Source organism: Cavia porcellus, unplaced genomic scaffold (genome assembly GCF_034190915.1).
Source record: "Cavia porcellus strain 051 isolate PalLab524CR breed Dunkin Hartley unplaced genomic scaffold, mCavPor4.1 scaffold_7, whole genome shotgun sequence".
NCBI classification, from domain to species: domain Eukaryota; kingdom Metazoa; phylum Chordata; class Mammalia; order Rodentia; family Caviidae; genus Cavia; species Cavia porcellus.
Genome location: NW_026947490.1, coordinates 90,560,227 through 90,585,876, shown reverse-complemented (window position 1 = coordinate 90,585,876; position 25,650 = coordinate 90,560,227). Strand labels below are relative to the sequence as shown.

The window sequence follows — 25,650 nt, the reverse complement described above, 5'->3', positions numbered from 1 at the left end:
TCAGTTAATAAACAATTTGTTTGCAAACAATTTGGTTCCCACAAACAAGCGTGGGCAACATTTTGGTTTTGTCTGGAAACTACAAACACTATGATGGTCGGTCATCTTTTCCACATAAACACAAACATGGCCATCTTTTCCGAAATCACAGAACAAAGCAAGTTCATGAACTGATGCATCATTATAACGATAAAAGATTGAGTGTTTTAACCATAAGATAGTAACAGGATAGTACATACGTATTACTTCTATTCAGTATTGTACAGGAATTATTATATTGTTAGGGCATTAAGCAAGAAAATGAGACAAAGGTCCTTGAGTCTGGCAGGAAAGAATTTCTTTCTCTTGGTAAATGACAAGACTATATATATAGACAATATATAAAGAACCTCTGAACACACTATTTAAACAAAGAATTAAGAGGCTGAGGCAGGATGATTAATGCAAATTCAAGACCAGCCTGACTACCTAAAAAGACTTAATCTCCAAAGAGGAAAACAGCAAAACAAGCTAACAAACAAAAATCCTAAGAATGAGTCCCAGCATGTGACAGGCTACAATAACATTCATGAGCTCAGCATGGTGACACTCTGGGAAGTGGAGGGTGAGGATTTTAAACTCCAGACTAGCGTGGGCAACTTAAAATTTAGCAACACTCATCTCAAAATAAAACTAACTAAATAAATAGCTCAGATTTAGCTCAGAATGAAGATCCTGATTTTGGTTCCCAACAACAGCAAAGAAGCCCAATAGAATTCCTATACATTAGCATTGAACAAATTAAAATGAAATTATAAGTACTGTTTCATTAGAAATATCACTAAAGCAAATAAAAACACGGGAATAATTTTAAAAGCACAAGACAGTAATTAAACTATAAACACATTGAAGGTTTACAGAACACTAAACAAACAGAAAGACATCCCTTGTCTATGAATTAGAAAATATACTTTTCAGACAACTCTACTCATCAAATAGTTAACTAACATCATGCCTTTCTTAAAAATTGGGCATGAATCCTGAAATTCTTATGCAGAGACACAGGAACACTGGCATGGTAAAAACAATCTTGGAAAGTAAGTAAATTTGTGAATTTTATAATTTCAAAATCTACTATAGAGCCACAGTAATGAAGAGTGTGTCCAATTCCATCAAACATAGATAGATAAATGAGAATAGACTTTAGATTCCAGAAATAAAATCTCACATTTGTATTCGTGGGGCTTTTCACAAGAATGCTAAAACAATTCAATGGATGGTGGAAGACTGATTATTTTCAACAAATTGTGCTGGACATCTGGATATCTGCATACAAATAAAGGAACACAATTGTCTCTGTTTCCCATGGCATACACAAAAATTAGCTTAGAATATATCGAAAATCTAAATGCAAACGCTAAAACCACAAACTGTTAAAAACATATGAAGTAGCAATAGTAGTAGAAATTTTAAAACCTCAGGTTTTAAAAATATTTCTTAGATAAAGAATCAGAGCACAAATAATTCAGCTTTCATAAAAACTAAGTGTTTTTGTCTCATTGGACAAAATCAACAAAATAAAGACCATAAAATACAAATTAGGAAGACAATATTTGATATTTTCCATCTACAAAATACAAAATAACTCATACAACTCAACAATAAGAAGACATATAACCCAATTGAAAATGAGCAAACTAGCTAGGCAGATACTTCTTCAAAGATATATAAATTATAAATGAGCATATAAAAATATCCAACATCATTAGCCATTGTAGGAAAGGAAAGACACAAGGAGATTCTTTCTCTTATAACCAAAAGGCTATAATCACAAACAGAAATAAGCGTTGAAATTTTGAAGAAATTGGAGTCCTCATACATTACTGAAGCTAATATAAAACTGCAGGGATATTTGGAAAGCTATTTTGTGCTCTTCAAATGGTTAAGCAACAAGTTACCATATAAACAAGAGTTCTACATTTAGGTTTGTACCAAATAAAAGGAAAAAACATATATCCACTCAAAAATGTGTACATGCTTATTCATAGCATTATTAGTTATTAGATTCAAAACAGGTAAATATTAATCCTCTAGTAAATGAACAAGTACAATATGAAATTTTCATGAAGGAATAGTATTCTGCAATAATAAGAATAAATTTTGATGCATATCAAAACATGGAGAAATGTTAAAAACATAGTGAAAAAAGCCAATCAAAAATGACATTCTATATGACTATATGAAATATTTAATTATGATATAGTGTTCATACAAAGGATAGGTTAGGGTTTAATTCAATAGTATGAGGACGGACGAGTTCAGGATTGGAGTAATAGTCACTGATTAGGAATTCTTTGGGGAATAATAAATATGTTCTCAAAAAGTTTGTGTTAATGAATATGCTACAGAAAAACATTTGAAGTAGATGTCTTATGTCATATTTAAATTACATATTAACAGAATCTTTATTAACAAAAAACTAAGCAATATTTGCCATTATAACACAATTCTTTAATTCATGTTCTTTGGTACATAAGTGGGAAAACTGCATTCCCATACAGCTATACTTGGGTATTCATTACAGCTTCGTCCATAGTGCAGATCCAATCCAAGAACACAGATCAACTTCAATTAGTGGGTAAACTAACTGTGATATAAACACACCAGGTAATTTTACTTAGTACTAGAAAGGAACGAACTACTAATACACAGAAGGACTTAGATGAATCTTCAGTGAATTAAGGTAAGTGAAAAAACTGAATCTCAAAATTTATATTAGCTTCTTAACTGGGATTATTAAAACCACATATAATAATAACTACATAAATTATCACAACCTTGACAAAATAACTGAAATGCAGGGTGAGGGAAGGGGAAGCAGGCGTGAGCTGTCTGACGAAGGGAGGGAAACATGAGATGATGTTAGAAATGTTACCATCAACATCACGTGCAGCAACAGATTTGCAAGATGGAAACTTAGAAGAGAGTGGGAAAGACCACGTGGGATACGTCTGCGTTATTTCTTAAAATTGCCTGTAAATCCACATTTATCTCAGAATAAAAATTTAACTCAAAGGAAATGCTTGCATCCACCATTCAAACCTAATAGTAAATCAGACCGAGTCATCCTGCTGACTGATGTATTGTATTAATTTTATTAATTTAAAAACAAATTTCCTGATGACATCACTAGGAACAGAAGAAATATTTAGAATTCTATTTTACAGGCTCAATGTGATAAGGAACTATAAAAATAAATGAAACAAGAAAACTCTTAAATTAAAAACAGGATAAGAAATTTTAAAAATCAGGAGCTAGCAAAAAGAAATAGATACTAAAAAGACTTAAAAGAAAATATAAAATAAAATTTAAAAAACAATAGTACACACTAAAAGGTAGAATGATACTTTAAAAACCAAACTGATTCTTTAGAAAACCAACTATAATACTTATTCTAGAATGTTAGAAAAGAAGATAAAAATAAGACATTTTTTTCATACATTATACAATCAAAGTCAGCTCTCATTGCTATTAATATTTCTTTTTTTGTTTGTTTGTTTTGTTTCTTTTATCAGTACCAGGGATCGAACTCACTACTGCCTGCTTGTAAGGCAGGTGCTTATGCCACTAAGCTAAATCCCCAGCCCCTGCTATTAGTATTTCTGATCTGTCCTTGAAAACAGGATTCAGAGAAATTGAGACAGATCTCTTATCAAACAAAACTGAACAGAACTTTCTAGAAGCAACACAAACCCTGTTTATCAACATGAATAAATCAAAAATTGATATATTTCTGTCACAATCAAACCAAGCATTAACATAATTGTAAAGTTGCATTTTAAAACCCTCTGAATGAGAGAAAAACAATTTCCATCTCAAACTAAAAGAAACAAATCAATTGAGAACCACATGAAAATTCAGAATATGCATATTGTGCTTAGCAAAAGTTAGCTGATGAGTCTTTATTGAACAGTAAGTATATATATTTGAATTCAATAAAATAAACATTTTATTTAAATATTTGATTAACATTATCTGAGTTGATTTTAAATACTGGATGAGCTATTATTGTAAGAAATTGAACATTTGATGAATAAATAATTGCAGGGACATGATTCTACAAATGTGACCAGATACAAACTAAATCTACACGGATTTGTCTCAGACAAGAAATTTTATCACCTTTATTTACTTTGCTTCCTGAAAATATGCAGTTTAAATATTTTGCGTGAAAATCTTTTAGTGCTTGGTTCTGTGTCTAAAAATTTTCCATCTTTATACATATTAAATAATGTATCACATGAACAGATAAGAAGCAGATCATGCATTAAAATGGCACTAAAGACTGAGACTGTCTATAGTTTACACTGACAAATTCTGAACTTTGGTTTATATTACTTACTTGACAAATGGAACAGCTCTCTTAAGTGAGCAAACACTACAGATCCAAGATTCTACAGATCATTTTCTGTGTGATGTACATGAGGAATGCAATCTACTCACATTACTACTCACAAACTTCTCTGACTTACCATTTCTCACTGCTGTCTTTCTGACGCCTGGTTGTATGTAAATGTGGTATATTTTTAAGTTTTATAAAAATAAATTGTATTGAAGCAATAATAATTGTTGGTAATATGACCCAACGAAACTATAAGATTATAAATGTAAATATTTATAACATTCGACAAAAGGTTTATGCTCCTACATTTTGTAACAGTACACATAAATTTCATTTATGTGAAGATTGCTAAACATTCTTCAGATTGTCACTATTCTCTGAAAAATTAACAATAACAAAGATAATATTCTTCTATGGTTAAAAGTCATGTATAAAAACTATCAGTGTGTAAAGTATGTTTGGAGATGGTCAGAAATATAGGAAAAGATATTTAATATACCTATCAATATCTAAAATAAGATTTAAGGTGCCTTGCAAGGCCACTACAGATCTTAACAGAATTGAGCACCCTTTATAATATCACTACATATTGAGCTCTCTTTCCTAAAACAATGCTTTATACTATTGCAATAGCAAACCAGTTATTTGAGCAAAAAGATAAAATATCATAAAGATATTTAACCCTCGATAACAAAACAAGTAAACAAAACAAAGGGCTTAAATAAGCACTGAATAAAAACAACAAAAAATGATTCATTCATAATAAACATATTAAAGTGTTTAATGCTTGCAATGATCTAAGAATCTCAACCTGAAAGAAATATAGCATCCCTTAATAAATCTGTCCATATTCTAGTTTCTGATTTACGCTGAAAATGAAGGTGGGGAGAAAGAACCACGTATTGCTTTAGCTTTAGTATTAGAAACCACTTAGGCTATCTACAGCATTGCCGATCAGGTGATGGAGACAGTTTGCTTTTACTTTTAAAAAAGCTGCTTCTTTACTCTGTGTTCCTATCTCCCTATTCTTAGAGCATTTATGTTACACAACTTATAATTGTAAATTCTTTCTCCCTTTGGAGTTGTAAATCTTTTTAAAAGCTTCCTGCTGTATTACAAAGCAGCAATAACTTCCTCAAATGCCCGAGAGACACACATCCCACTGAAGCACAATCCTTTAGGAAGACAATGCCCTTCACTTACACTTTTTTAAGTATAGGGGCCTGAATTATGCAGATGTCTGGCTCCAAGTTGTTAAATTCTTCTAAACATGAAAATATACAAAAAGGTTGCTTTCCTTCACTTAAGGTCAATTATCAAACAAAGGCAACCTATAATCCCTTGAGTAAATGTACAAAATTATTTTTGTTGATTTAATAAGGAAAATTTTCATACAACATAACTGGTGGCAAAGTCAAAAATTCAGTTTGCTTTTTTTCATTGAACGTTCGTCTTTAGTTTGTTTTTGACTTATGTGATATTAATAAAAATAAATAAACACTGCCATTTTTATCATGGAATGTTGAATATCTGGCAACTATTTCTCTAATTTAATGAATATTTTGAGTTGCAATTAGAAGTATTACCTCCTGATTCAACCAAAGAGCTTTTGGCAAAAAACAAAACAAAGTCAAAAGAAAGAAAGAAAGAAACAAACTGCAAATCATGCATTTGTGGCTTTCTGTTTTGTCAGTTGTTCTATAAAGTAGATAATACATACACTAGCATATCATGTCATATCATATCATATGCCATATCATATATATGAAATTAAAACTGTGTCCAGATTGCTTATCAGAGTCTTCTGAAAGCTGAGCACAAATAATTTAAGTTTCATAAAATGAAACAAACTTCTAAAGAAGTATCACTATTGTTTTACAATTCTACTAAATCTCGATTGTATTAGCTAATGTAGATTGGAGCACTAATCATGGTAAACATAACGATACAAATTAAATTTTCTCCTTATAGCTGAAATTATTTTTAATAGTGGTAAGAATAAACAGAAAACCTATTCCATTAGCTTTTTAGTTCATAGATTTGGACATCCTTGATAAAATGTGCCCAGATATAAAATGAATATCAAATAACATTGGATAACTTTCTAAACTTTAAAAGTGCTTGAAATTTTAAAAAATTAGATACATTGAATTTACTATTTTAGAAGGCTCTCATATTGGCAATTAATTGGTGGATTAACTGAAGATGCTTCATTATTGTAAAATATTTCTTTTAATCTTATTGTCATAAGTCCCAACAAAATTTCCACACTTGAAATAGTTTATTTTACATTTTTGCATCAAAAAATGGCTTTAAGAATCCATTTTATTATCTAGTAAAACAAAGGTATAAGCTCAGATACTGTTATTTTAAAATTTATTATAATTTGACTTTAATTTCATTCAACTGAACTTCTGGTTCTTTTGTTAATATAAAGAAAAAATTATTATTTGTATTTTCTTGGAAAATATCATTTAATATCAATTAATATCTTTAGCAATCATCTGATACTACAAAAAAATCCACTTCCCTGCCGAAATTTCCAACTCTCTTTAATACTGAAATCTATAATAAATCTTTATTCTGATGCATTATTTATTCTGCCAGTTAAGTTCTAGCATCTACATTTCTATTAATTTGGATGTAAAATATTTATCTTCATTTATTTTTATCAAAAAATAAATTTAGAGTTTGAAAATACTTTACCCAAAATTATAAAGTTGTTTACATTTAAATTTAAATCAATATATACATAAAAATTATATATATATCATGTACTGACAATATTTTGAGATGTGTATACATTCCAAATAGCTTAAATCACCTTGTGTTCAGTCTTCTTAAATTATTACCAATTTTATAGTAAAAACATTCAGATTCCTCTTGTACAAGTGTTTACAAATACATTGTACATTATCTATTGTCACTTCTATGGCTTTCCAGAACTTCTTCCTCAAGAAAAAAGAACTTCCATTCTGGACTTCCTATTTAACTTGAAATTTGTGTCCATATTTTCATTTTAAATTTGAAAATTAATCCATCTACTATTTTTATATTAGAAAAAATGTAATTGGATTTTGATCCAAATAGTATGTCTTTCAATTCAATTATCAGATATACTTGGTAGTGTTATTATTGTAATTTAGGGCATCTGTATAAAATATGTAAATAAACACACTAGAGTGCTATTGAGCTCATAAGAGAGATCATGAGCTAAATCCACTGCCCGTGACTGGATGCCTGGTGTGTACGAATCTCAGACTACAAATGACCCACACATCACATGCGTGACATTATATGCAATATAAAGCAAAGATTAATCTGATATACACTTTGAGTTTCACAAGTTTATACTTTCATTTTATGTTATAATTTACTTAAATTTAAACAAATAATACTCAAGTTACATTCCATGGTTGTGTTACTCAGATTTCATGTGCTCAACAGTCACAAGCATTTCATTAGAACCCATAATTCATAAAGAAATAGCACTTTATTCCTTAGTCTGATGTCATAAAATTAATTTAAAGAATTATGTAGCTGAATATTTCTGACAGAGTTCAAGGATGGTTCTCAATCCACAGAAAAGGAAAAAATGTAAAGGGGCCAGAGGAAAAATACTTTGTGAATTTCTAAGGATCCATAAACCTCACCGCAACCTCATTTTTAGGACATAGCAGAAACATAGGAGATTAGGAAAGGAAATTGGAGCCTATGGGTGAGTGAGAACCACGGACATGCGTGTCTATTAAAAATGCAGATAAAAATATGAGCGTGGGTTAGTCACAATTTTGAAGAAAATTAATTTTCTTCTTTGGTGTAAGAATTTTGCTATACAATGGGCCATCTGTGGAACAGAGAAAGGCAGCCACCACTTACAGGGGCTGGATGAGAAGGGGAGCAGCTTTACAAATGAACCCTGGAACCCTGGATGTCGCTCACAGCTGCTTCATGAAGAGGAGAGCAGCCTGCCTGGGTCCCAAGTGCTTAACACTCCACAAAATTAGTTCACAGGCATCTTCAAAGGCAGACCTATTTCTAAACTAGCAATATTCCCTCCTTGCTAATGCTAGTTTTTGGTTTCTTGGGCCTTTGCTGGAACTTTTATTGGATTTTTTTTCACATACATTAACTGTTTTATTGTTTTTCTTATATTCCAAGAAAGTAATATATCATCATCATCATCACCATCTGCATCAGAACAGTCTTATGACTGCAGCTTACTGAGAAACAGATATTCCGGATTGGTCACTGATGATGCTGAAAAATAAAACATACCAGAAATCTCTTTCATCCACTCATGATGTGTGATTTGTATTTAAAACACTACATCTATTAGTTTAACAGTCAACTGTTTGTCATCATCAAATTGGGGAATCCTTTCTGAAAATAGTATCTCAGTGTTAAAAGGCACCAGATACACCCTAAAAACCATTTTAACCTCATTTGTTTTTTCACAAGGACTAAGTTTGTTACCTCACTTCATTATAACAACAAGGATTTGTAGTTCACTCTGTTTAGTTGTATTTATTTGCTAAATACATGTTGGAACTTAGTTTCTAGTGTTGAAAGAGAAAACTAACAAAATGAAAATATCTGCCCAAGATGACTTGACCATGAGATGGAGAAGCCAGGGAAGAGCTTAAACCCAGGAGTTTAAAGCCCTGGGCAGCATAGAGACCTCATCTCAAACAAAACAAAGCAAAACAAAACAGGAAAACAAAAAACAATATACATTCAAAATTTTCTGTTGTAATAAAAGATGTACTAGTATATCCTGAGCATCATTTTAAAATTAAAAACTGAATTGCACCCAAGTGTTTTGAATGTTAATCACACAAGGAAAACACAGGTGACAGATATGTTAGCCTGACTGCGAGATTATGCAACGTGTATCACATCACAGCCCTTCAGTACACACTTTTGTTTATTTACACCTGGGAACACCTGATTTGAAAGAACGGAAATACCGTCCTATTTGCAGCTACCAGGCCTTCTAAGGGCTTACTGATACAATTCCTCAACTGAGAAGGCTTTAATTATTCATGTACATTTCTTTTATATGACATTTTCTTTTTTTACTTTAAGTAAGATTACATTAGGAAAGCCAAAAATGTAACTTAAATATTGAATCTCTACCAATTTTCTTTAAAATTCAATTTAAAATATTTATAAAATTTAATAGTTTAAAGTATTACATTTCTGACATTTTATTGTGGTAAGTTTAAAAAATGAACACCCCAACTATAAGTGATTTCTCTGCTGAATGTGTGTGTTTATATTAAAAATGCTTTGAGATTTTGCAATGACTAGGTTGAAATGAATTTGGAAATTAGCAAAGGGCTATTTGTGTTGCATTTTATCTCAAGGAAACATTATTTCTGAGTGTATCATAACAGCATTTTAAAACTTCTGCTTCACTGATAACTCTGTAATCAATATGAATCATATGTAGTATCGACTGAAAGGACAGAAATCTTGTTTAAATTACAATGGTTTATGTTCACAGGGATTTTCTTATGAGTTTTGCTTCTCTTTAAAAATTGTTTCTGATCATGAGTTGTTTATCAAAGCAAATCTTATGTACTAATATAAAGGAATAATAATTATGTCACCATGAATAATGATAAGTATTACCACTACACTATCATGTTTAGCAATTTTGTGTAATAGTATATAGCATAGCAAATCAACATATGGTATAATGCAAAGTGGTTATAAATGTAGCCAGAGTAATAACATATATAACACCAAGTGTGAGGCAAATGTAGTTTATGGATGCTGAGTAAAGATATAATAATGTAGGCTCATCAATTATAGTGAATGCACCACTTTGATGGTGTATGTTGCTAATGGCAGAGGCTATACATAAAGGCAAACAGAGAGTAAGTGAAAGAATTCTGTATTTTTCAATTTTCCTTCTCTAAATACTATTAGGCTAACAGACAAATATAGTCTGTTAAATTTAGAATTACATGTAATGGGTAGATGGAAGCGAATATTTTACATTTTCAGTAGTATCACAGAATAATCCAGATTTTCCATTCCTTAGTAATCCACAACTAAACTAAAATAATTTATAAAACAAAAATTTAACTATCAGATTTTTGTTTAGCATTAACCACAGGTAAACTCTATTTTGAGGAATTCATGTATTCATATTGGGGAAAACAATTTCATCTGCTACAGAATTTTAACAATTCGGTCTTTAATTTCTTTACAGTAAGACCAACATCAACTAAAAGTCAAAAATTTATTACATTTTCAGTGCTTATGTAAACAAGAGATGGGTCACTCCTATTGAATTTTTAAAAACTAGGAACTCAGAAATTAAGTCAATCCCATGAGTGGTACCTGTCACTCTGTGGATGTAGGGATCACCTTAAGCTAACCTCAGTCCAGCTATATCCACAATTATTGCTGCTTTCCAATTATTTGATTGGACATAAAGTAAAAAAGTATTTGTCATAAATTAAAGTATAGCACAAATTCATAGATTCCCCAAATCAGTCAAGGGACCTACAAAGTGAACAAAATTATTATGGAGCTTCTAATTAGATGTAATTACAAAATTTAATCAATGGAACACCTAGCTTTGAAATAATGAAATCTTTTTCTGAATTCTACTAGTGTAATGGTGAATACAATCAGATCTATTATTCAAACGCTGTAACATTATAATTTATTGCCAAATTGAACTACTGTTCCTCAAAATAGATTTAATACAGAAGGTGAGTATAAGAAAAATGAATTACATAATAATCCACAATTTAACACCAATTAATATAACAAGTCCTTTCCTTACAGAACATACTCACTTAGGCACACCCAAGCAGACACATTCAAGTTATCTGGACAGTTTTCTAGTTATAACATTAGTAACATGTCTCCGAGTCTAGCAGCTAACTAAACATGTTCTCCAGTGTGCATTAGACAAACAATTCTAGGCGCCGCCACTAATATCATGACAACAAGGATTTAAGCTACCTCCAGTTTCAAGTGCTTTTACAATGAAGCATTTGTCATTTTAAAGTTTAACTTTTTTTTTATTTTAAAAGCAATATTACTGAAGAAATTCACTATATTCAGTTATTACTTATCCACACGTACTACGGAATCTTAAAATTTATTTTGTCCTTTTTTTGATCTGTGATTAAAGGTAAGGTTAATAAAGATATAGAGGTAGCTTATGATGCTTATAAATGTGCATGATGCAATGCGACAACTGGGCGTTGGAGGCTATGTCTTTGCTGCTCACTTCTCCCAGGGAGGAAAACAATTCTGCACTGCCTTTTTTAAATAAGGCCTAAGCTTTGAAGATGACTGCAGCAACAAAAATAGTAAGCCTCATTTTGCTTTATGATACAAGCAAAGGAAAAGGTTAACTAACAAGTTGTCTTCTGTCAGTGATTAACATTGAAGCAGAGAATGATAACACAGCTAGTGTGGCTTCCGCAAGAGATGCTTAAATCCAAATTCAGCCAACCAAAAGTACCAAATATTTTTAAATGCATTTACAGCAGAAGAATAAATTAACCCTCAAAAAAAGCACGAGAAATCAAGAGCATTGACTGCCAAGCATATGATTAATAAATTTTAAGTTTCATGGCATTCTTCTTATAATTAAAGAACTATTTAGAGAAAGGAGAAAGTGGATCTTTGCTGATAGTAATGTTGGAAAAATCCTCAACAACAAAAAAAAAGAAAACAGTATATAAGTCAGCATGACTAACATATCTTTCATAACCACAATACTGATAAATATAGTTTTCTTAAAGCAGTAATACATGAGTTTGAGGTTTTGTCCATACATAAGCTTTTAGAATATCCATTGATGCATTGTTAAGCCATTCTTTTACATGAAATAGAATTTTCATTTTACTTATTTTTATCTAAGAAATAAACACTAGGACTTTTAAAGAATTGAGGCATGTTTTGATATTAGCCTATATTTTGACATAAGTCTATATTTTGTGTCCAAAAATAACATATTTAGTGTTCCTCAATTTCCTTGAAAATATTGCCTACCCACTGGCTGTAAACCCTTACAGTGACAACCATCATCCGTTATCTAGCACTCGACATCCAGGCTGAGTATCACTCTATTAGCTGAATTTCGCGTTTTCTCGCCCCCATGGACCCTCTCTCTGTAGATTGATGAGGTGCAGCGTTGTGCTTGAACTGCCTTTCTCGCCTGACAAACAGCAGGAGTGGTCCTTGCACAGAAAATCCGAGAGAGGACACAGGAGGGGAGAAGCGCAGTGTGTCTTAGGATGGCTGCAGCCCCAGGCACTGGCTTTCCAAGGCAATTAAAACCTTGTTTCTCAGATTTTACACTTCAGTCAAACACAGAACTCTTCTCTTCAATTAAAATGTACCAAGCAGCATTGGTATATATTGCAAATGTTACAATTAGAAAGGGATTAAACTTCTGTCCTTCAGATACCTCAGAGAGGCTACTTTCTAAAATGAAAGGCACTGCTCCTTCCAAGTTTAAATACACTAAAACTCTAATCACTTCTTATAATTCCCAAAATAGTGTTAATGCTTTCTTTTTAACTACTAAATTCGCTGTGGCAGAGCTGCAGCCATAAAGCCCATCATACTCTAATTTTCAGACAGCTTGATAGAACCAATGTTCTCACTATAGATAAAGTGTAATGAGGCACTTTCTTTCCCATAGGAAAGTCTTTGACTCATATGCTTTGATGCCAACTAGCCTTCACATCTGCTGTTTTGCCATTGATGACTGCAACTTGGCATGCTGAACTAGTGTCTGATGAAACAGCTTTACTCAAAGGCACCATTCTACTTTCTGCAATGGGAACGTAGTAAAATGGTGTTGGTTTCCTGTAGGCCTTATGCAAATCCCTGTAATAAACATAGGATCAAGCTCCACATACAATAAATTGTGTGTTAGATGAGACAGAGACAGAGCGAGACAGCCTCCTTGGGTGAAAATAATCTTTTCAGCTAAGAAAACAAGTGCATGCTAAGTAATTAGTTTAAATCTTCATTTCAAATAGAATTAATTTACATCAAAACTAATTTAGGCACAAATAAGAATATAACAGTTATTAAATACTAACCTTATTTCACTTAAAAATCATTACTACTTGACTTATAATAACAATAATGAATTGCTAACAAGTAGTATTATTTTTAACAAAAGAAAAAGGATTAAGAAAGTTAGAGAACTTATATGGCTACATATAATTTTCACTATTTCTTTTAGATTTCTAGAAAGGATAATTGATAGAAAATGGAAAACAGTGAGAATGGATGAAAATTTCAGAACTATATTAATCAATAATCTAAATTGGTAGTTCAGATACCTTAATATTCTACCATATAAAGTTTTTCTGTTTTATTCAAGTATGTAGAAAAATAATGATTATATACAATATGTGTAACCAAAAAAGTAAAACTACAGTTTCCATGCATTCTACATAGCCACAGCAATTTCTCAAGTCTAAACTTATGAGCAAGTTGGCAAGAACAGCTTTTGCTTTGGAAGCGTGAGCATGTCAGATTTTTCATCACTCAACTTAGAGCAGAATTTCATAGAATTTGATATGCCTCTCATGTGAGGCATATTTTGTTTGCATTTGCTAAGAGACATAGGGAAGTTCTCAAGTAACAAATTAGAATCGTGTGGTAATTTACTCTCCTCAGTCAAACTGTGTGCTATCTTTCCAATACAAGAAAAAGTGTGAGAGCAGTCCACCGAGTTACAGAACAGCACATAAGCTCAGGCAGGAACATTAGATGAGCCTAATCTCACAAGTCTTGCTCTAAACCTAATTTAGTATAAGCCTACACTATACATTCATTGTGTCATCTCTTTAATGTCAATTGAAAGTAGTATTTTTGAAGGCCCTTAAAATTTTAATGTCAAAGCATGTATTTTTAAACTACTCCCCAATGACTGAACACAAAAAGTCATAGATACAACTCTTTCTGGAACGCTTATGAATCTCCCCTCCAAATTCCCCATTTCACCACATAAGAATCTAGAATGAAGGTTTACAAAAGACATTTTAAAATTAAAATTTAAATTAAAATTTACTCTCTGATCCCTTTAAATGCGTATTTAAATGCATATTTTCCTAAATGTTGCTTAGAAAGAACAAATACTCATCGATAAAACTCTGAGAAACAGAAATCTAACTCAGTCACGGTACGAGGCTGTTCTCATGCTTATCTATTGGGTTCTTGAGGAACAGTGTCAGAAATAAAGATGAAAAGACTTTTCTTTCAGCAAGTCTCCCCTGGAAAAGACATAAAGACAACTCTGGTCAGTGCTATGCAAAATGGAAGAATTTGGCTCAAAGGTTTCCACTGTTTCATACCTCGGGTTGATCTTTTATAGGGAATACACTTCAAAAAAAGAAAAAGTCTATCCTGAGAAGAAAAAAAAAAGAAATAAGGAAGCTGACACAATTAGTTATTGACTACTATTGGCCAATGAATGATAATGATTCTTTCCTCAGATAATGGAAAACTAATGGGAACAATCAACCTTTTCCTTCGTCAAAGTGCGAGGATTGCCTGTCATGGAAAGGACTGTATATCCAGGGGACACACGGGCTGTCTAGTTTTATGGTTGTGGTCGAATCACATATTCCACAATTTTAGGTGAAAAAAAAAAACTGTTCCCATAAAAAATTTGCTTAAGCGAGCATCTGATGAAACAGTACCCTTAACTTTGCTAGAAAACGATCTAGAATGTATGATATATACACAGAAAGCACTTTACAACCTATTAAAAATCAGAGCTTACACACATTTCTAATGGTGACATACCTATCTTCATGTTAACATTTCATTTTTGAATTACTTTCCTAAGAACACAGACAATTTCTGTGCTGAAATTTGAGAACTTTTCCTCTAAATTATTTTGGGGAAAAGGGCGTATCACTTCTTAAACTGACTCTAAATAAAAATAACTCAAAACAAAATAACTTAAAACTTTGTGCCAAGTTAGTAATGCCTAAATAAGCAGCACTACTCTCATGTGAGAAGAATCATCCCCTGATTTATTGATAAGCCGTAAGGCTTTCTGATTATCATATTGTTAATAACCTCCCTGCATAGTGGTGGGATTTGATCAGAACCTGTATAGTGCTGATTCATGTGCTAAGTAACTTTTGAAACTTAATAAGTAAATATACTGTACTCGATCACTGTCACTGTTCTTGTGATTAAAAAAAGGAAAAATAAAAAGCATTATTTACAGAATTACAGACATGGTTTATACATACTTTTTAAATCAACTTATTAAGTATATGATGAAAAGTGTTTAGTACACTTTTAACATTTTATCCCTCAATTCAACAATTACTTATGTTTTTCTAGTATTACCAAAAGAATATTTTCTGCCCTAGTGGATTTGTTTACCTACTTGCTTCCTAACTTTTTACTTACAACTTGAAATGAACTGACTTTCTATTATGGGTTAAGGAAAAATGTCACAGAATTATATATATATATTTAATAAAAGCTTTTACATATCTACAGAATAACAAAAATTTCTAAGTAATCAAAAATCTACAACACATTTTACCTAAAACTGTATTTCATAGGTTATTCTCATTATAAAACTTAGTTTACGATAGTAGTCTGCACTATGTAAAAATACCTTATCTCAATAAATAAAAAAATAAAGTCCACCTTATAGAAGGTTGGAAGACAAAAGGTACTTTAATAATACAAACAAAATGATACAATGTTTCATATCAGCTGGTTAGTTTTTGCTTCATATAAGGTTGCATAAGACAGAGAAAAAATGATAATAATAACTACAAAAAGGAAATGGAGGACAGCATAAGGAAATATTAGCTGACCAAACTGCAATCAGAATTTAGAGATACAGAAGAACTAATAAGTTTAGTGTGTCATGTCAGTAAAATTTCTATTTTGCCTTAACATAGGCTTAGATTTAATTACACATCAAATTAAGCATATTGCTTTAAGGCAACATTTGTAGATTTCTCCTTCTAGGTAACAGTAGCAATGATTAAGTCTAAAGATATGCATATATTGTCTTACAAAGTATTTCAGATAATGATGTAAAGAAATCGAACCTGTTCAAAATGTAGAAAAGGTTCTGAACTCTCAAGTGTCTACTAGATTTGTGACACAAAAAAAAGTTTATATTACAAATCACTAGGAATATTTGGTTCTTTGTTAAATAATATATTGTAATAAATATAACTAATGCAAACCAAAAAACCATGCAAATTCCTACAAAAGCCATGCATGATGGTGCACACCCATAATCCCAGGAGGACTGCCATGCGCTCAGCATCAGCCTGGGCTAGAAAGTCAGTTCAAGGCCAGCCTGAACTGCATAGCTAAACTGTCTCTCTCTCTCTCTCTCTCTCTCTCTCTCTCTCTCTCTCACTCTGTCTCTCCCTCTCCTTCTCCCTCTTCCTCATAAACACAGAGAGAGAAAGAGAGAGATAAAATGCTGTGCAAAGAATTAGAGATACAGGAGTGAATGTGAACAATTCATTCAATTCTGGTCCTCCTATTGTTCAGTGTAGTGAGGAAACTGAAAAAATCATGGAAATGCATTATGGAGTGATCTTTTAATAAAAATAGTGAAAACTTTTTATAAAAATAGCGAAAACAATCAAAAAAAGAAAGGGAAAACAAAGAAAGAGAGAGAGAGAGAAAGAAAGAAAGAAAGAAAGAAAGAAAGAAAGAAAGAAAACAAAGAAAAAAAGACAAAGAGAGCAGAGAAGAGGTAAAGGGAGAAAAGGCCACCACTTCATCCCAACTGGGGAACGAACAGATTTTAATCGGCAACATCAGGAAAGGTTCCGCCATGTGATGGAGAAGGAGAGGCCCAGGAGATAAAGAGCACGCAGCTCATCAGGCAGTGAGCAGATCAGGCGCTGCAGGAGGAGGAGTGTAAGTGTCTAGATGCAAGAAAACCGAAAGTCGGTTAGGTTAAACCTTCAAGTATGAGAAAACTGAAGAGAAATAAGATTTACTGTGCTTTGTAAACCTACTACAGAATTTTCTGTTTGTTTGTTTATTTTATCTCGTGTGTCTACAAGCAGATGGAAGGAAGCCTCAACTCACTGTAATGTCAGTGAACCGAATTCTGGGTTGCCAAACTGGGAAAACAAACTTTAGATGCTACTTGCAAAACCTTGGAGAGAGAAGACACGGTGTGGAGTAGAAGAACAGGGAAGTAAATAAACAGATACATAGACAGTGGGATGGACAGAAGTGCAGACGTACTTTGAGATGTAAGATGCATGCCTGGGGGCAATACAATTCCTGTCACAAAGATCCAATCAGTAAATAGTTATTAAATAAACACTTACGTTCTTACAGTTAAACATATGACTGGAGACCTAAGGTACATGGTGCTATTAAATAAAGTAGGAAATAATAATCATTCAGTTAAAAATTAAAATTAAATATGAATATTTTATATTAAATAATTCTAAAAGTTCCCTTTGCAGAAATGTGGCATAAATTCCCAAAAGAATTGCTAATTTCATCTTGCTGTAACTTCAAAATATATAGTCTAGAAGTAGGTTCTAAAAATAGGTTCATCTGGTTTTCTGAGTTTTTATGTGTTTGTTTTGCTAGCATACTTGGCCAAGTTGCTCCTTCTTTATGACAGGAATAATCAGAAGACTAAAGCAATTTAATTAGATAAATATGCTGCAAACCATATTTTAAATTTATTTAAAAGTTTTTCAATTATAAGTCATATAAAAATAACTTTTTTTTTACCATATTTAAACCATGGCAAATTAAGAAGTTTTCTAACCAAACATAATTTAGTAATGCTAAGACTTGATATCTATTAGACTTTTGCTAAGTGCCTTTCTCACTGCATAAAAATGTCATTTAATGTTGAGAAGACATTGTGAAGATTTTCCCTCATTCACTTAGTGAGAGAAAAGAGTCAGAGGTCCATAGAGGACAGTGTCCTGCCTGAATTCAGGCCAGGGTTCAGTCTGAGTTAGGTTCATGCCTCTCTGATTTTACAGGGTGAGGGTGCTCTTTGGTTTTGCTTTGTTTTGGTTGTTTTGTTTGGCTTCCTACAGTTATTTTAAAATATAGAACCTGCGCTTTAGAGGAGCCAGGCTATTTACCTTAGAAATTTCGTATCATTCATATTTTAAAAAGTGATAAGCCAATCTTTCAGTAACCTAAGAACACCTGACTCCTCTGCACCACCCTCTTAGACAGACGCACTGTGTGGATGGATACACAGGGCAAACAGAACCTTCAACCCTGGAGAGTGAATTTATGGAAACAGAAGCCTTGGGCCATGGCTTGCATAGAAACAAGGTTATTCAGTAACATTTTAAACAACATGACCACCTGCCAGATGAGAAGGGTTCTCAAAGGAAGCCATGACAAGTATAGACTGTGGATGAATCATTGGTGATTCTTTAATCTATATGCAGTCATTCTCCTAATTTTGTATTTCAAGGAGAAAAGAATGTGCCTGTTGCTTGGTAACCTTTTGCACAGTGTTTAGCCTTGGGACAGTATTTCAATAGTAGTACATAAAAGTCTCAGATGCCAACAAGGAGATTTTGACATTTCCTTTAACATTTTTCAATAAAATTCTTGAGCACATGTTTAGTTTACTATATCAATGATGAATAACATTGGTGACGTCACACAATTACTTCTTATTTTTGTGCAATAATACTGGAGAACCACCATCACTTTGTTTTTGAATTATTTTCTATTTATTCCTGATGAGAATGTGTCTAGGTACAATAGGTGCTTTAAAAAAAAGGACAGAAGAACTGCTCTTGAAAAGAATATACAGAGTCCATGAAAATATATACATCAAGAAACAGAAACTAATATGTTTTTTTCACCAGATGACATTATTATCATATGTGGCACCCAGGAGGATGCTGTATATTGCAGAAAACCCACTACACTGCTGTCCCTAGGAGAGGAAATGGAAACTGCATGTACAGCAGTGTCAAGAACCAGTTACCCAAGCAGCAGTTCGCTGTATAATAAATGTCTAGAAATTAATGACCACCACGCTGAACACCTTTTATAATTGTAGAGGGCAAAGGTAAGTTATATTAATCTTGTGATGGCTCAATAAATTTAGAATTAAATATTTATGCAAGTTTTTTTTCTTTTCCTGAAAAGATACAATTATTTCCTGAAATAATTTCCTGAAATATATACAATTATTTTGGCAAGAGAAACATATAGTTTTGCTGTTTGTGCTTGCTGTTTGCTGGCCCCATGACCGGGCTCCTGAACCGTGTCACTTTGCCTTGGAGCCAACTGAGCATGAACTGAAGCCTCCATCTGTAAGAAAGAAACCTTCTTCCCTAACTTTGGGAGTCAGATATTTTGTCTCAACAATGAGAGAGAAAAGTAACTAAGACAATAGTTTTTGGAAACAAAATTATTCAATATTGTGTAAGAGCTATGCAGCTCTCTCAGGATCTCAGCAAAACTAAGGACTTCCCACATGTAGAGTCAGAGAATTTGAGCCAACTCTTTCTGCTTGTAGTAAGAAGACTATCATTTGAAAAATAATTTTCTGGAAGTGAGCATTCTAAAGTAATTAGTTAACAGCAGGGCCTAGTTACATCAGTAAATCATGATGAAAATTCCTTAGAAGCCAGTGCCTTAGGGATGCTTTCTGGAGTGCTCATATGTGTAGTTGTTAATTAAAAAGAAAGCAGTGGAAGTAAATACAAATAGACTATATATAACCATTTCCAGCTCACTGTAGGTTTTCAAAAGTGAGCATAAACTTATTTAAAGTTATATTAGGGTCAATGCAACTATATATTTTTCTTACCATATCTGATGCAACTCCATAGTTTAACATTCATAGCATAAAGTCAAAATGAGAATATTTTAAATCTATAGTAATACTTAAAGAACAATCAACATTTAATGTTTTCTCTAAGTCTGAACTATTTTTAACCTCAACTCATAATTCAACATATAGTAAAGTTAGCAACAGAGGGCAATTGTCAACTTAGGGCTTATCACTGCACAGATCGTGTTACATCTAGTGTACACTCAGAAGGCTGCAGTTCTAACTGAAGCCTCTACTGTTGGAAATGGAAAGCTGTTTCCTGTCAAATTTCTCCAGGTGCTAGAGACGCCACTATATACTAAAGAGAAAAACAACACGTGAACAAGGAGGAAGAATAGTCAATGGCAAGGAGAAATCAAGATAGTAAACCAATGACACCACAGAGAGCAATTGATTGAAAAAGAGAAAACATTGAAAAGAAAATAAAGCAGGTTTAAAGAACTAAACAATGACCTGACAATACATAAGACGTTTGTCCTGGAATTGTTTTTACCAAGATGACGTTTGACTGTAATCAAAGCTTTGAAAGAAGGTATTTGAATGTTCTGGAAATAAAGAAATAACAGCCTTGAAGAAAGATTTGTGGAATAGAAGTAAACACTCCTGATGCCAAATCACTCTGTTAAGTAGGTTTGGTGTTATTTTACAAACTCAACTTCACAAGTCCCTCTGGTACTCTCACAGTTTAAATTCATCACATATTCAATCCATGCAAACTGTTTCATATGAAAAATATGCATTTAGCATTTTTGACAGCTAATTTTCTTGAAAAAACCCAAAAAGTTATAAAAGTTTCTAATGATTCAATGTACTTAACTAGGAAAGTGTGATCCATTACATTTAACACAGTGAAATGTTACCACGATGAACAAATAATTTTGTTATTTAATAAATTTCACTATAGAATATTCTTTTTCAACTAAAGGTACAATACTCATTTTTTAACCAAGCCATAAGAGATATTCACTTTGAAAATCATTACATTTTTAAAATAATACGGCATTAGCTAAATCAAAACTGCCTTGTTCTTTAAAAATTTGATGCTTTCCAGAACTTTTTCGAAAAGCAGACTAAGCTGTAGAAGTTTTACAAAGAAAATTGTATAATTTGGCAAATTGCTATTCTAAGTCATATAAGATCTCATTTTATGATGTTGATTTATTCCTCTGTCTTCAACTAAACTATAATCTTCTGGAAAGTGATAATTGGATCACATTTGCAGTGGAATACTCAACAATCACTGCAGTTGCCAGCACTTACCAGGCGCTTGATAGATGCTTAAGAAAAGAACTTATTTTGTAGATTCAGTCAGTAATTTTTAAAAGAAAAAAAAATTATCACTTTTGCTGCCTATTTGAACTGTCAGTTCCATTTATTGAAGGGAAAATAAGGCATAAAAGTTTGCCCAAACTACAAAGCACATAAAAACTACTGAAATCTGCCATCTGATGTACTTTGGCCCAGGAGAGGAGAAGGAAAATGGGAAGAGAGGCATGGCAGGCGGGCAGGGATCCTGTGTGCCAGGCACCACACAGTCAGTCTGTGCAAAGCTCCACTAGGCTGGAACCCACGGAACCACGGGCTTTCCACAGCGCGTCTCATTTTCAGACTCATTCCTGACAGATCATCAGCTGAGTAAACACGCAGTTAATAAGAGCTGATCACTTCCTCAGCACTGACACCCTGTCTCATTTCAACAGAAAGAAACTCACACATCAGAAACATTCTTAAATGTCAGTAATCTATTCTGGAAGACGAGTCTTGTAGGATCAGTTTTTCAATAAATGTTTTTCCATTTAAAATTACAAATTCTTGTGGAAAAGGAAGAATGTTCAAACATATAGGTATGGTTTACTTCGCTTATGAGCATGATCTCAAGTTGTATCCATTTACCAATAAAAGACTCCGATTTAATCCTTCTTTATGGTTGAATAGTCCTCTTATATAAAAATGCATTCTTTTTTAATCCATTCCTAAATATATCATATTGTCTCACTAGTGTGAGAACCCAAATGAATAAATAAGATTCAAAATGCACAATAGAAATTGTGAATTGGCAAGAAACCATTCAAAAGCAAAGACAAGCTGTGATGTTTGGGAAGGGTAACAAGGGAAAAAATATACTCACACACCAAATAGTTAAGATAGTTATGCAGCTAGTTTCTCTTAGTTCACTGAAAAAAAGGTTTGTGTTAATATTGTTTGGACAAGGTATCGCACATATACTTGTAGTGTGAATACTATGAAAACAATGACACACAATATATTTATTATTGTAACTCTCCTACTAACCTGTTCTGAAACTCTGTTTTATTGTTATTTTTATTTTTCTATTTAAAATAAAAATAATGCATTAAATCAAAAAGAAAAAAGAGAAAAAGACATTCATTTTGGATTTGTTTTCCTTATAATAAGAATAGAATATTGTAAAGCAAAGCCCTTAAATTTTCAAATACTAAAATAAATTTTCTCTATGAGCTTGTTTTCAGTCATTGGACTCTCCACCTCTTGAGTTACATTATTTTAATTATTCTGCACAAACATGGCATTGCACTCCCATGCTCGTGAATGGAGTCAGTGCAGGTAGCAAAAAGGAGCACTCACCTTGAAGAACGTCATGGTCGCGCCGTCTTCCACAGCTCCGTACTCTATCTTGGTTTGTTTAGCTAAATCATCAGCAGAATCAATAGGGGATTCCATGCGTTCCACTGTCAGAAAGGCGGCTAAGTTAGCAGTATACGAAGAAATGATGATAAGTGTGAAAAACCACCAAATGCCTCCCACTATCCTGGTGGAGAGCGCTTTGGGCATTAGCTCAGAACCTAACAGAGAGCGGGGGAGAAGTGAAACGAATACAAAGAGTTTGATCAGCAATCAGGTACTTCTGGTGGCAGCTGGCAGAATGGAATCATGTGCAACAAAACCGTGAGGCACAGACTTTCACATTGCTGGAAGACCGCAGACTAAGCTCAGGCCGCCGAGGACCTCTCAGACGCCTGGTGTTTGTTTAAGTACAGTGACAGGAGACTAGTGCTGGCTGACGTGGCGTGGTGCACCAGTAAGACATAATAAGTAACAACTGCTTGTAAAGTAGCCTTTGAAGAGAAGGGAAAAACCTGCAGTTTACATACCACTTGTATCTCATTTCTACCCTTGTCATTTACGTGGGTTTCCAAGGAAACAATCGAACATATGTCCAGATCCATTTCTTGACAAGCTTAATGGAGAGTGTCATTTTTCTTGTGCATAAAGACCAAATACTTTCTCTATTTCATTTTTAAAAATAATTCTGTATAATAATTCAATTATCCATATTTCCAGCAGCAATGTGCTTATTTTAGTATACGGCACTAAATGATTCCTTTGTGTACAAATATCTCCCATCACTACGGTTAACTGCAACAAAATCAGGAAAAGAGAAACTAGCTAACTGCATCGAACTTATTTTTATACAAATATAAATATGTCATAAATACATCACAGTATATGGCTGGAGTTGCCTGCCCATAGTGTCAATAAGAGAATAGGATCTGAAAATTAGATATTATTTTTAATTTTAATTCACTCAGATTATATAGTAAAACCCTAAAAATTTAAAATTTTGATCTGTTAGTTAAATTTAATAGCTTTAAGATGTTGTTTACAGTCAATATTGAAGATATATCAAAAAATAAGTTTTTAAATTAAAGTATACACTAAATTTGTATACATAACTATATAATACATTCATGTTCACTTTTAATCATTTTGAATCTATAATCAAAAAAGCAGGAGCTAAAAAGTGTTTAATTTGTCAGTTTTGAGTAAAATGCAATGAAGCAAAGATGGACCCCTTGTTTTATTTTACAATCATGTCTTTGATATAAATCGACGCATTCATGTAATCTCTTTAGATAAAATGAGAAATAATTATTCCTGTTAATACTGACGGAGCAATGATATCATGACTATTGTCTATCAAAGCAGCCCATCTTACGCTGCAGTTCACCTTACCCATGCAACTTCAAAAAGACCAAAAAAATTTTAAAAGCAGATAAACTTGGACATGACAGCCAACTCCAGCTCCAGACTCTGCCTACCATTCCATAAAGAAAAGAAAAAGAAGAGAAAGGTACCTTTCTGATGTGGCTGCTCCTAGGCCCTGTCAGACACACACCTGGACACAGAAACGCTAAAGCACTCCCAAGATGGTCAGCAGCTTTGGCTGCCTGCTTTATATTTTATTTTTTCCAAACGACAACACCAATAAAATCAAACAAGATCAGGAAAGAAAAGAATCTTGGAGACATTTGACAAAAATGGCCCAATTACCACAAGTTCGTAGCTTACCCAAAGACTCAAAGCCAGGACCTCCTAGGCTTGGGAATCAGAGCCTGGTCAGGGGCTGACTGTCATGTACTCAAGGTAACGTCATGCCCAGCACCATCTCCCACTAATTCCTGGGAGCTGGGCATCAGCCACAGAGTATGGGTTCCTCTTTCATGTATCCACCAGCACTGAGGTAGTTACGTGGCAAAGCGAACGCGCATTTGAATTTTTCATTGCTTCGATGGTCATCGTCTTCATAGATATCCCAAATAATCTTATTTCTAATTTTTATTACAAAGGTAAAGTTCACCTTGAAAGCATACAAACTTCCAAAGACCTCTAGCTATTTTAGGAAATACAAATTTTAAAAAAGAGTATTTCATTACTTAAAGTGATGTCAAAATTTAAAAAGAAGTGCTTCATTGTGGTCAGGCAGTTGTTAGGAGGGTCATGTCCTCCAGACTCTGGGACTCTTAAGGCTACGTTTTAACAACCGATTACTAGATTTTCTGGGTAAATTTTATTGCTAATGCTACTTATAATATAAGTCTTATCACATATGACACAGTTTTTCACCTAATATTCTCATTTTGAAAGAGCTTCAGTTTTGTCTTCTAAGTCTAATAGAAGCCTAAGGGGAGGGGATGGAATTCTTACCTTGTACCCAAAGGTTGAAAGGAAAAATACAGGCACTAATACTTTATTTTATACTAATTTAGAAATAGATGCCACAAACTTAGATTACTTTATGTCACACAGATACATGTTCACAACCTTATACGACAAAAATTATTTCAAGTTAGTAGGCTTTGCTCAAGACATCTATTAATTTATGTATTAATATGTAAACTAATTTTCTTTTGATATATAATTATTTATTCGCACTTCAGGAAGTAGCTTATGGATATAAAAATAAATAATTTTTGCATACTAGTATAATATTGTGATAAAATACTTTTTTTATATAAATGATATTTTGGAATTTAACAAGTTTTCACTCCCTTTAGATCTTTAACACAATCATTAAAAAAATTTCCTCAAAGTGGATAATAATTACCCCACCAATGAAGAAGTATGTTTTTCTCCTTATACTATTTATTGTCAGTTGTCCAAA

The 25,650-nt window shown here is 32.8% G+C and overlaps 1 protein-coding gene across 6 annotated transcripts in view; it reads right to left on the bottom strand.

Moving 5' to 3' along the window:
- Positions 1-25,650, bottom strand: part of Grik2 (glutamate ionotropic receptor kainate type subunit 2) — a 611,950-nt gene that overhangs the window by 92,244 nt on the left and 494,056 nt on the right. For 5 of the 6 annotated variants that reach the window (XM_063253933.1, XM_013148503.3, XM_063253934.1 and 2 more), the window contains one exon: positions 22,833-23,050. In XM_063253933.1, the coding sequence (XP_063110003.1) occupies positions 22,833-23,050 (218 nt within the window). The remainder of the gene's footprint in view (positions 1-22,832; positions 23,051-25,650) is intronic. The other variant, XM_023563450.2, reaches the window with a different exon arrangement.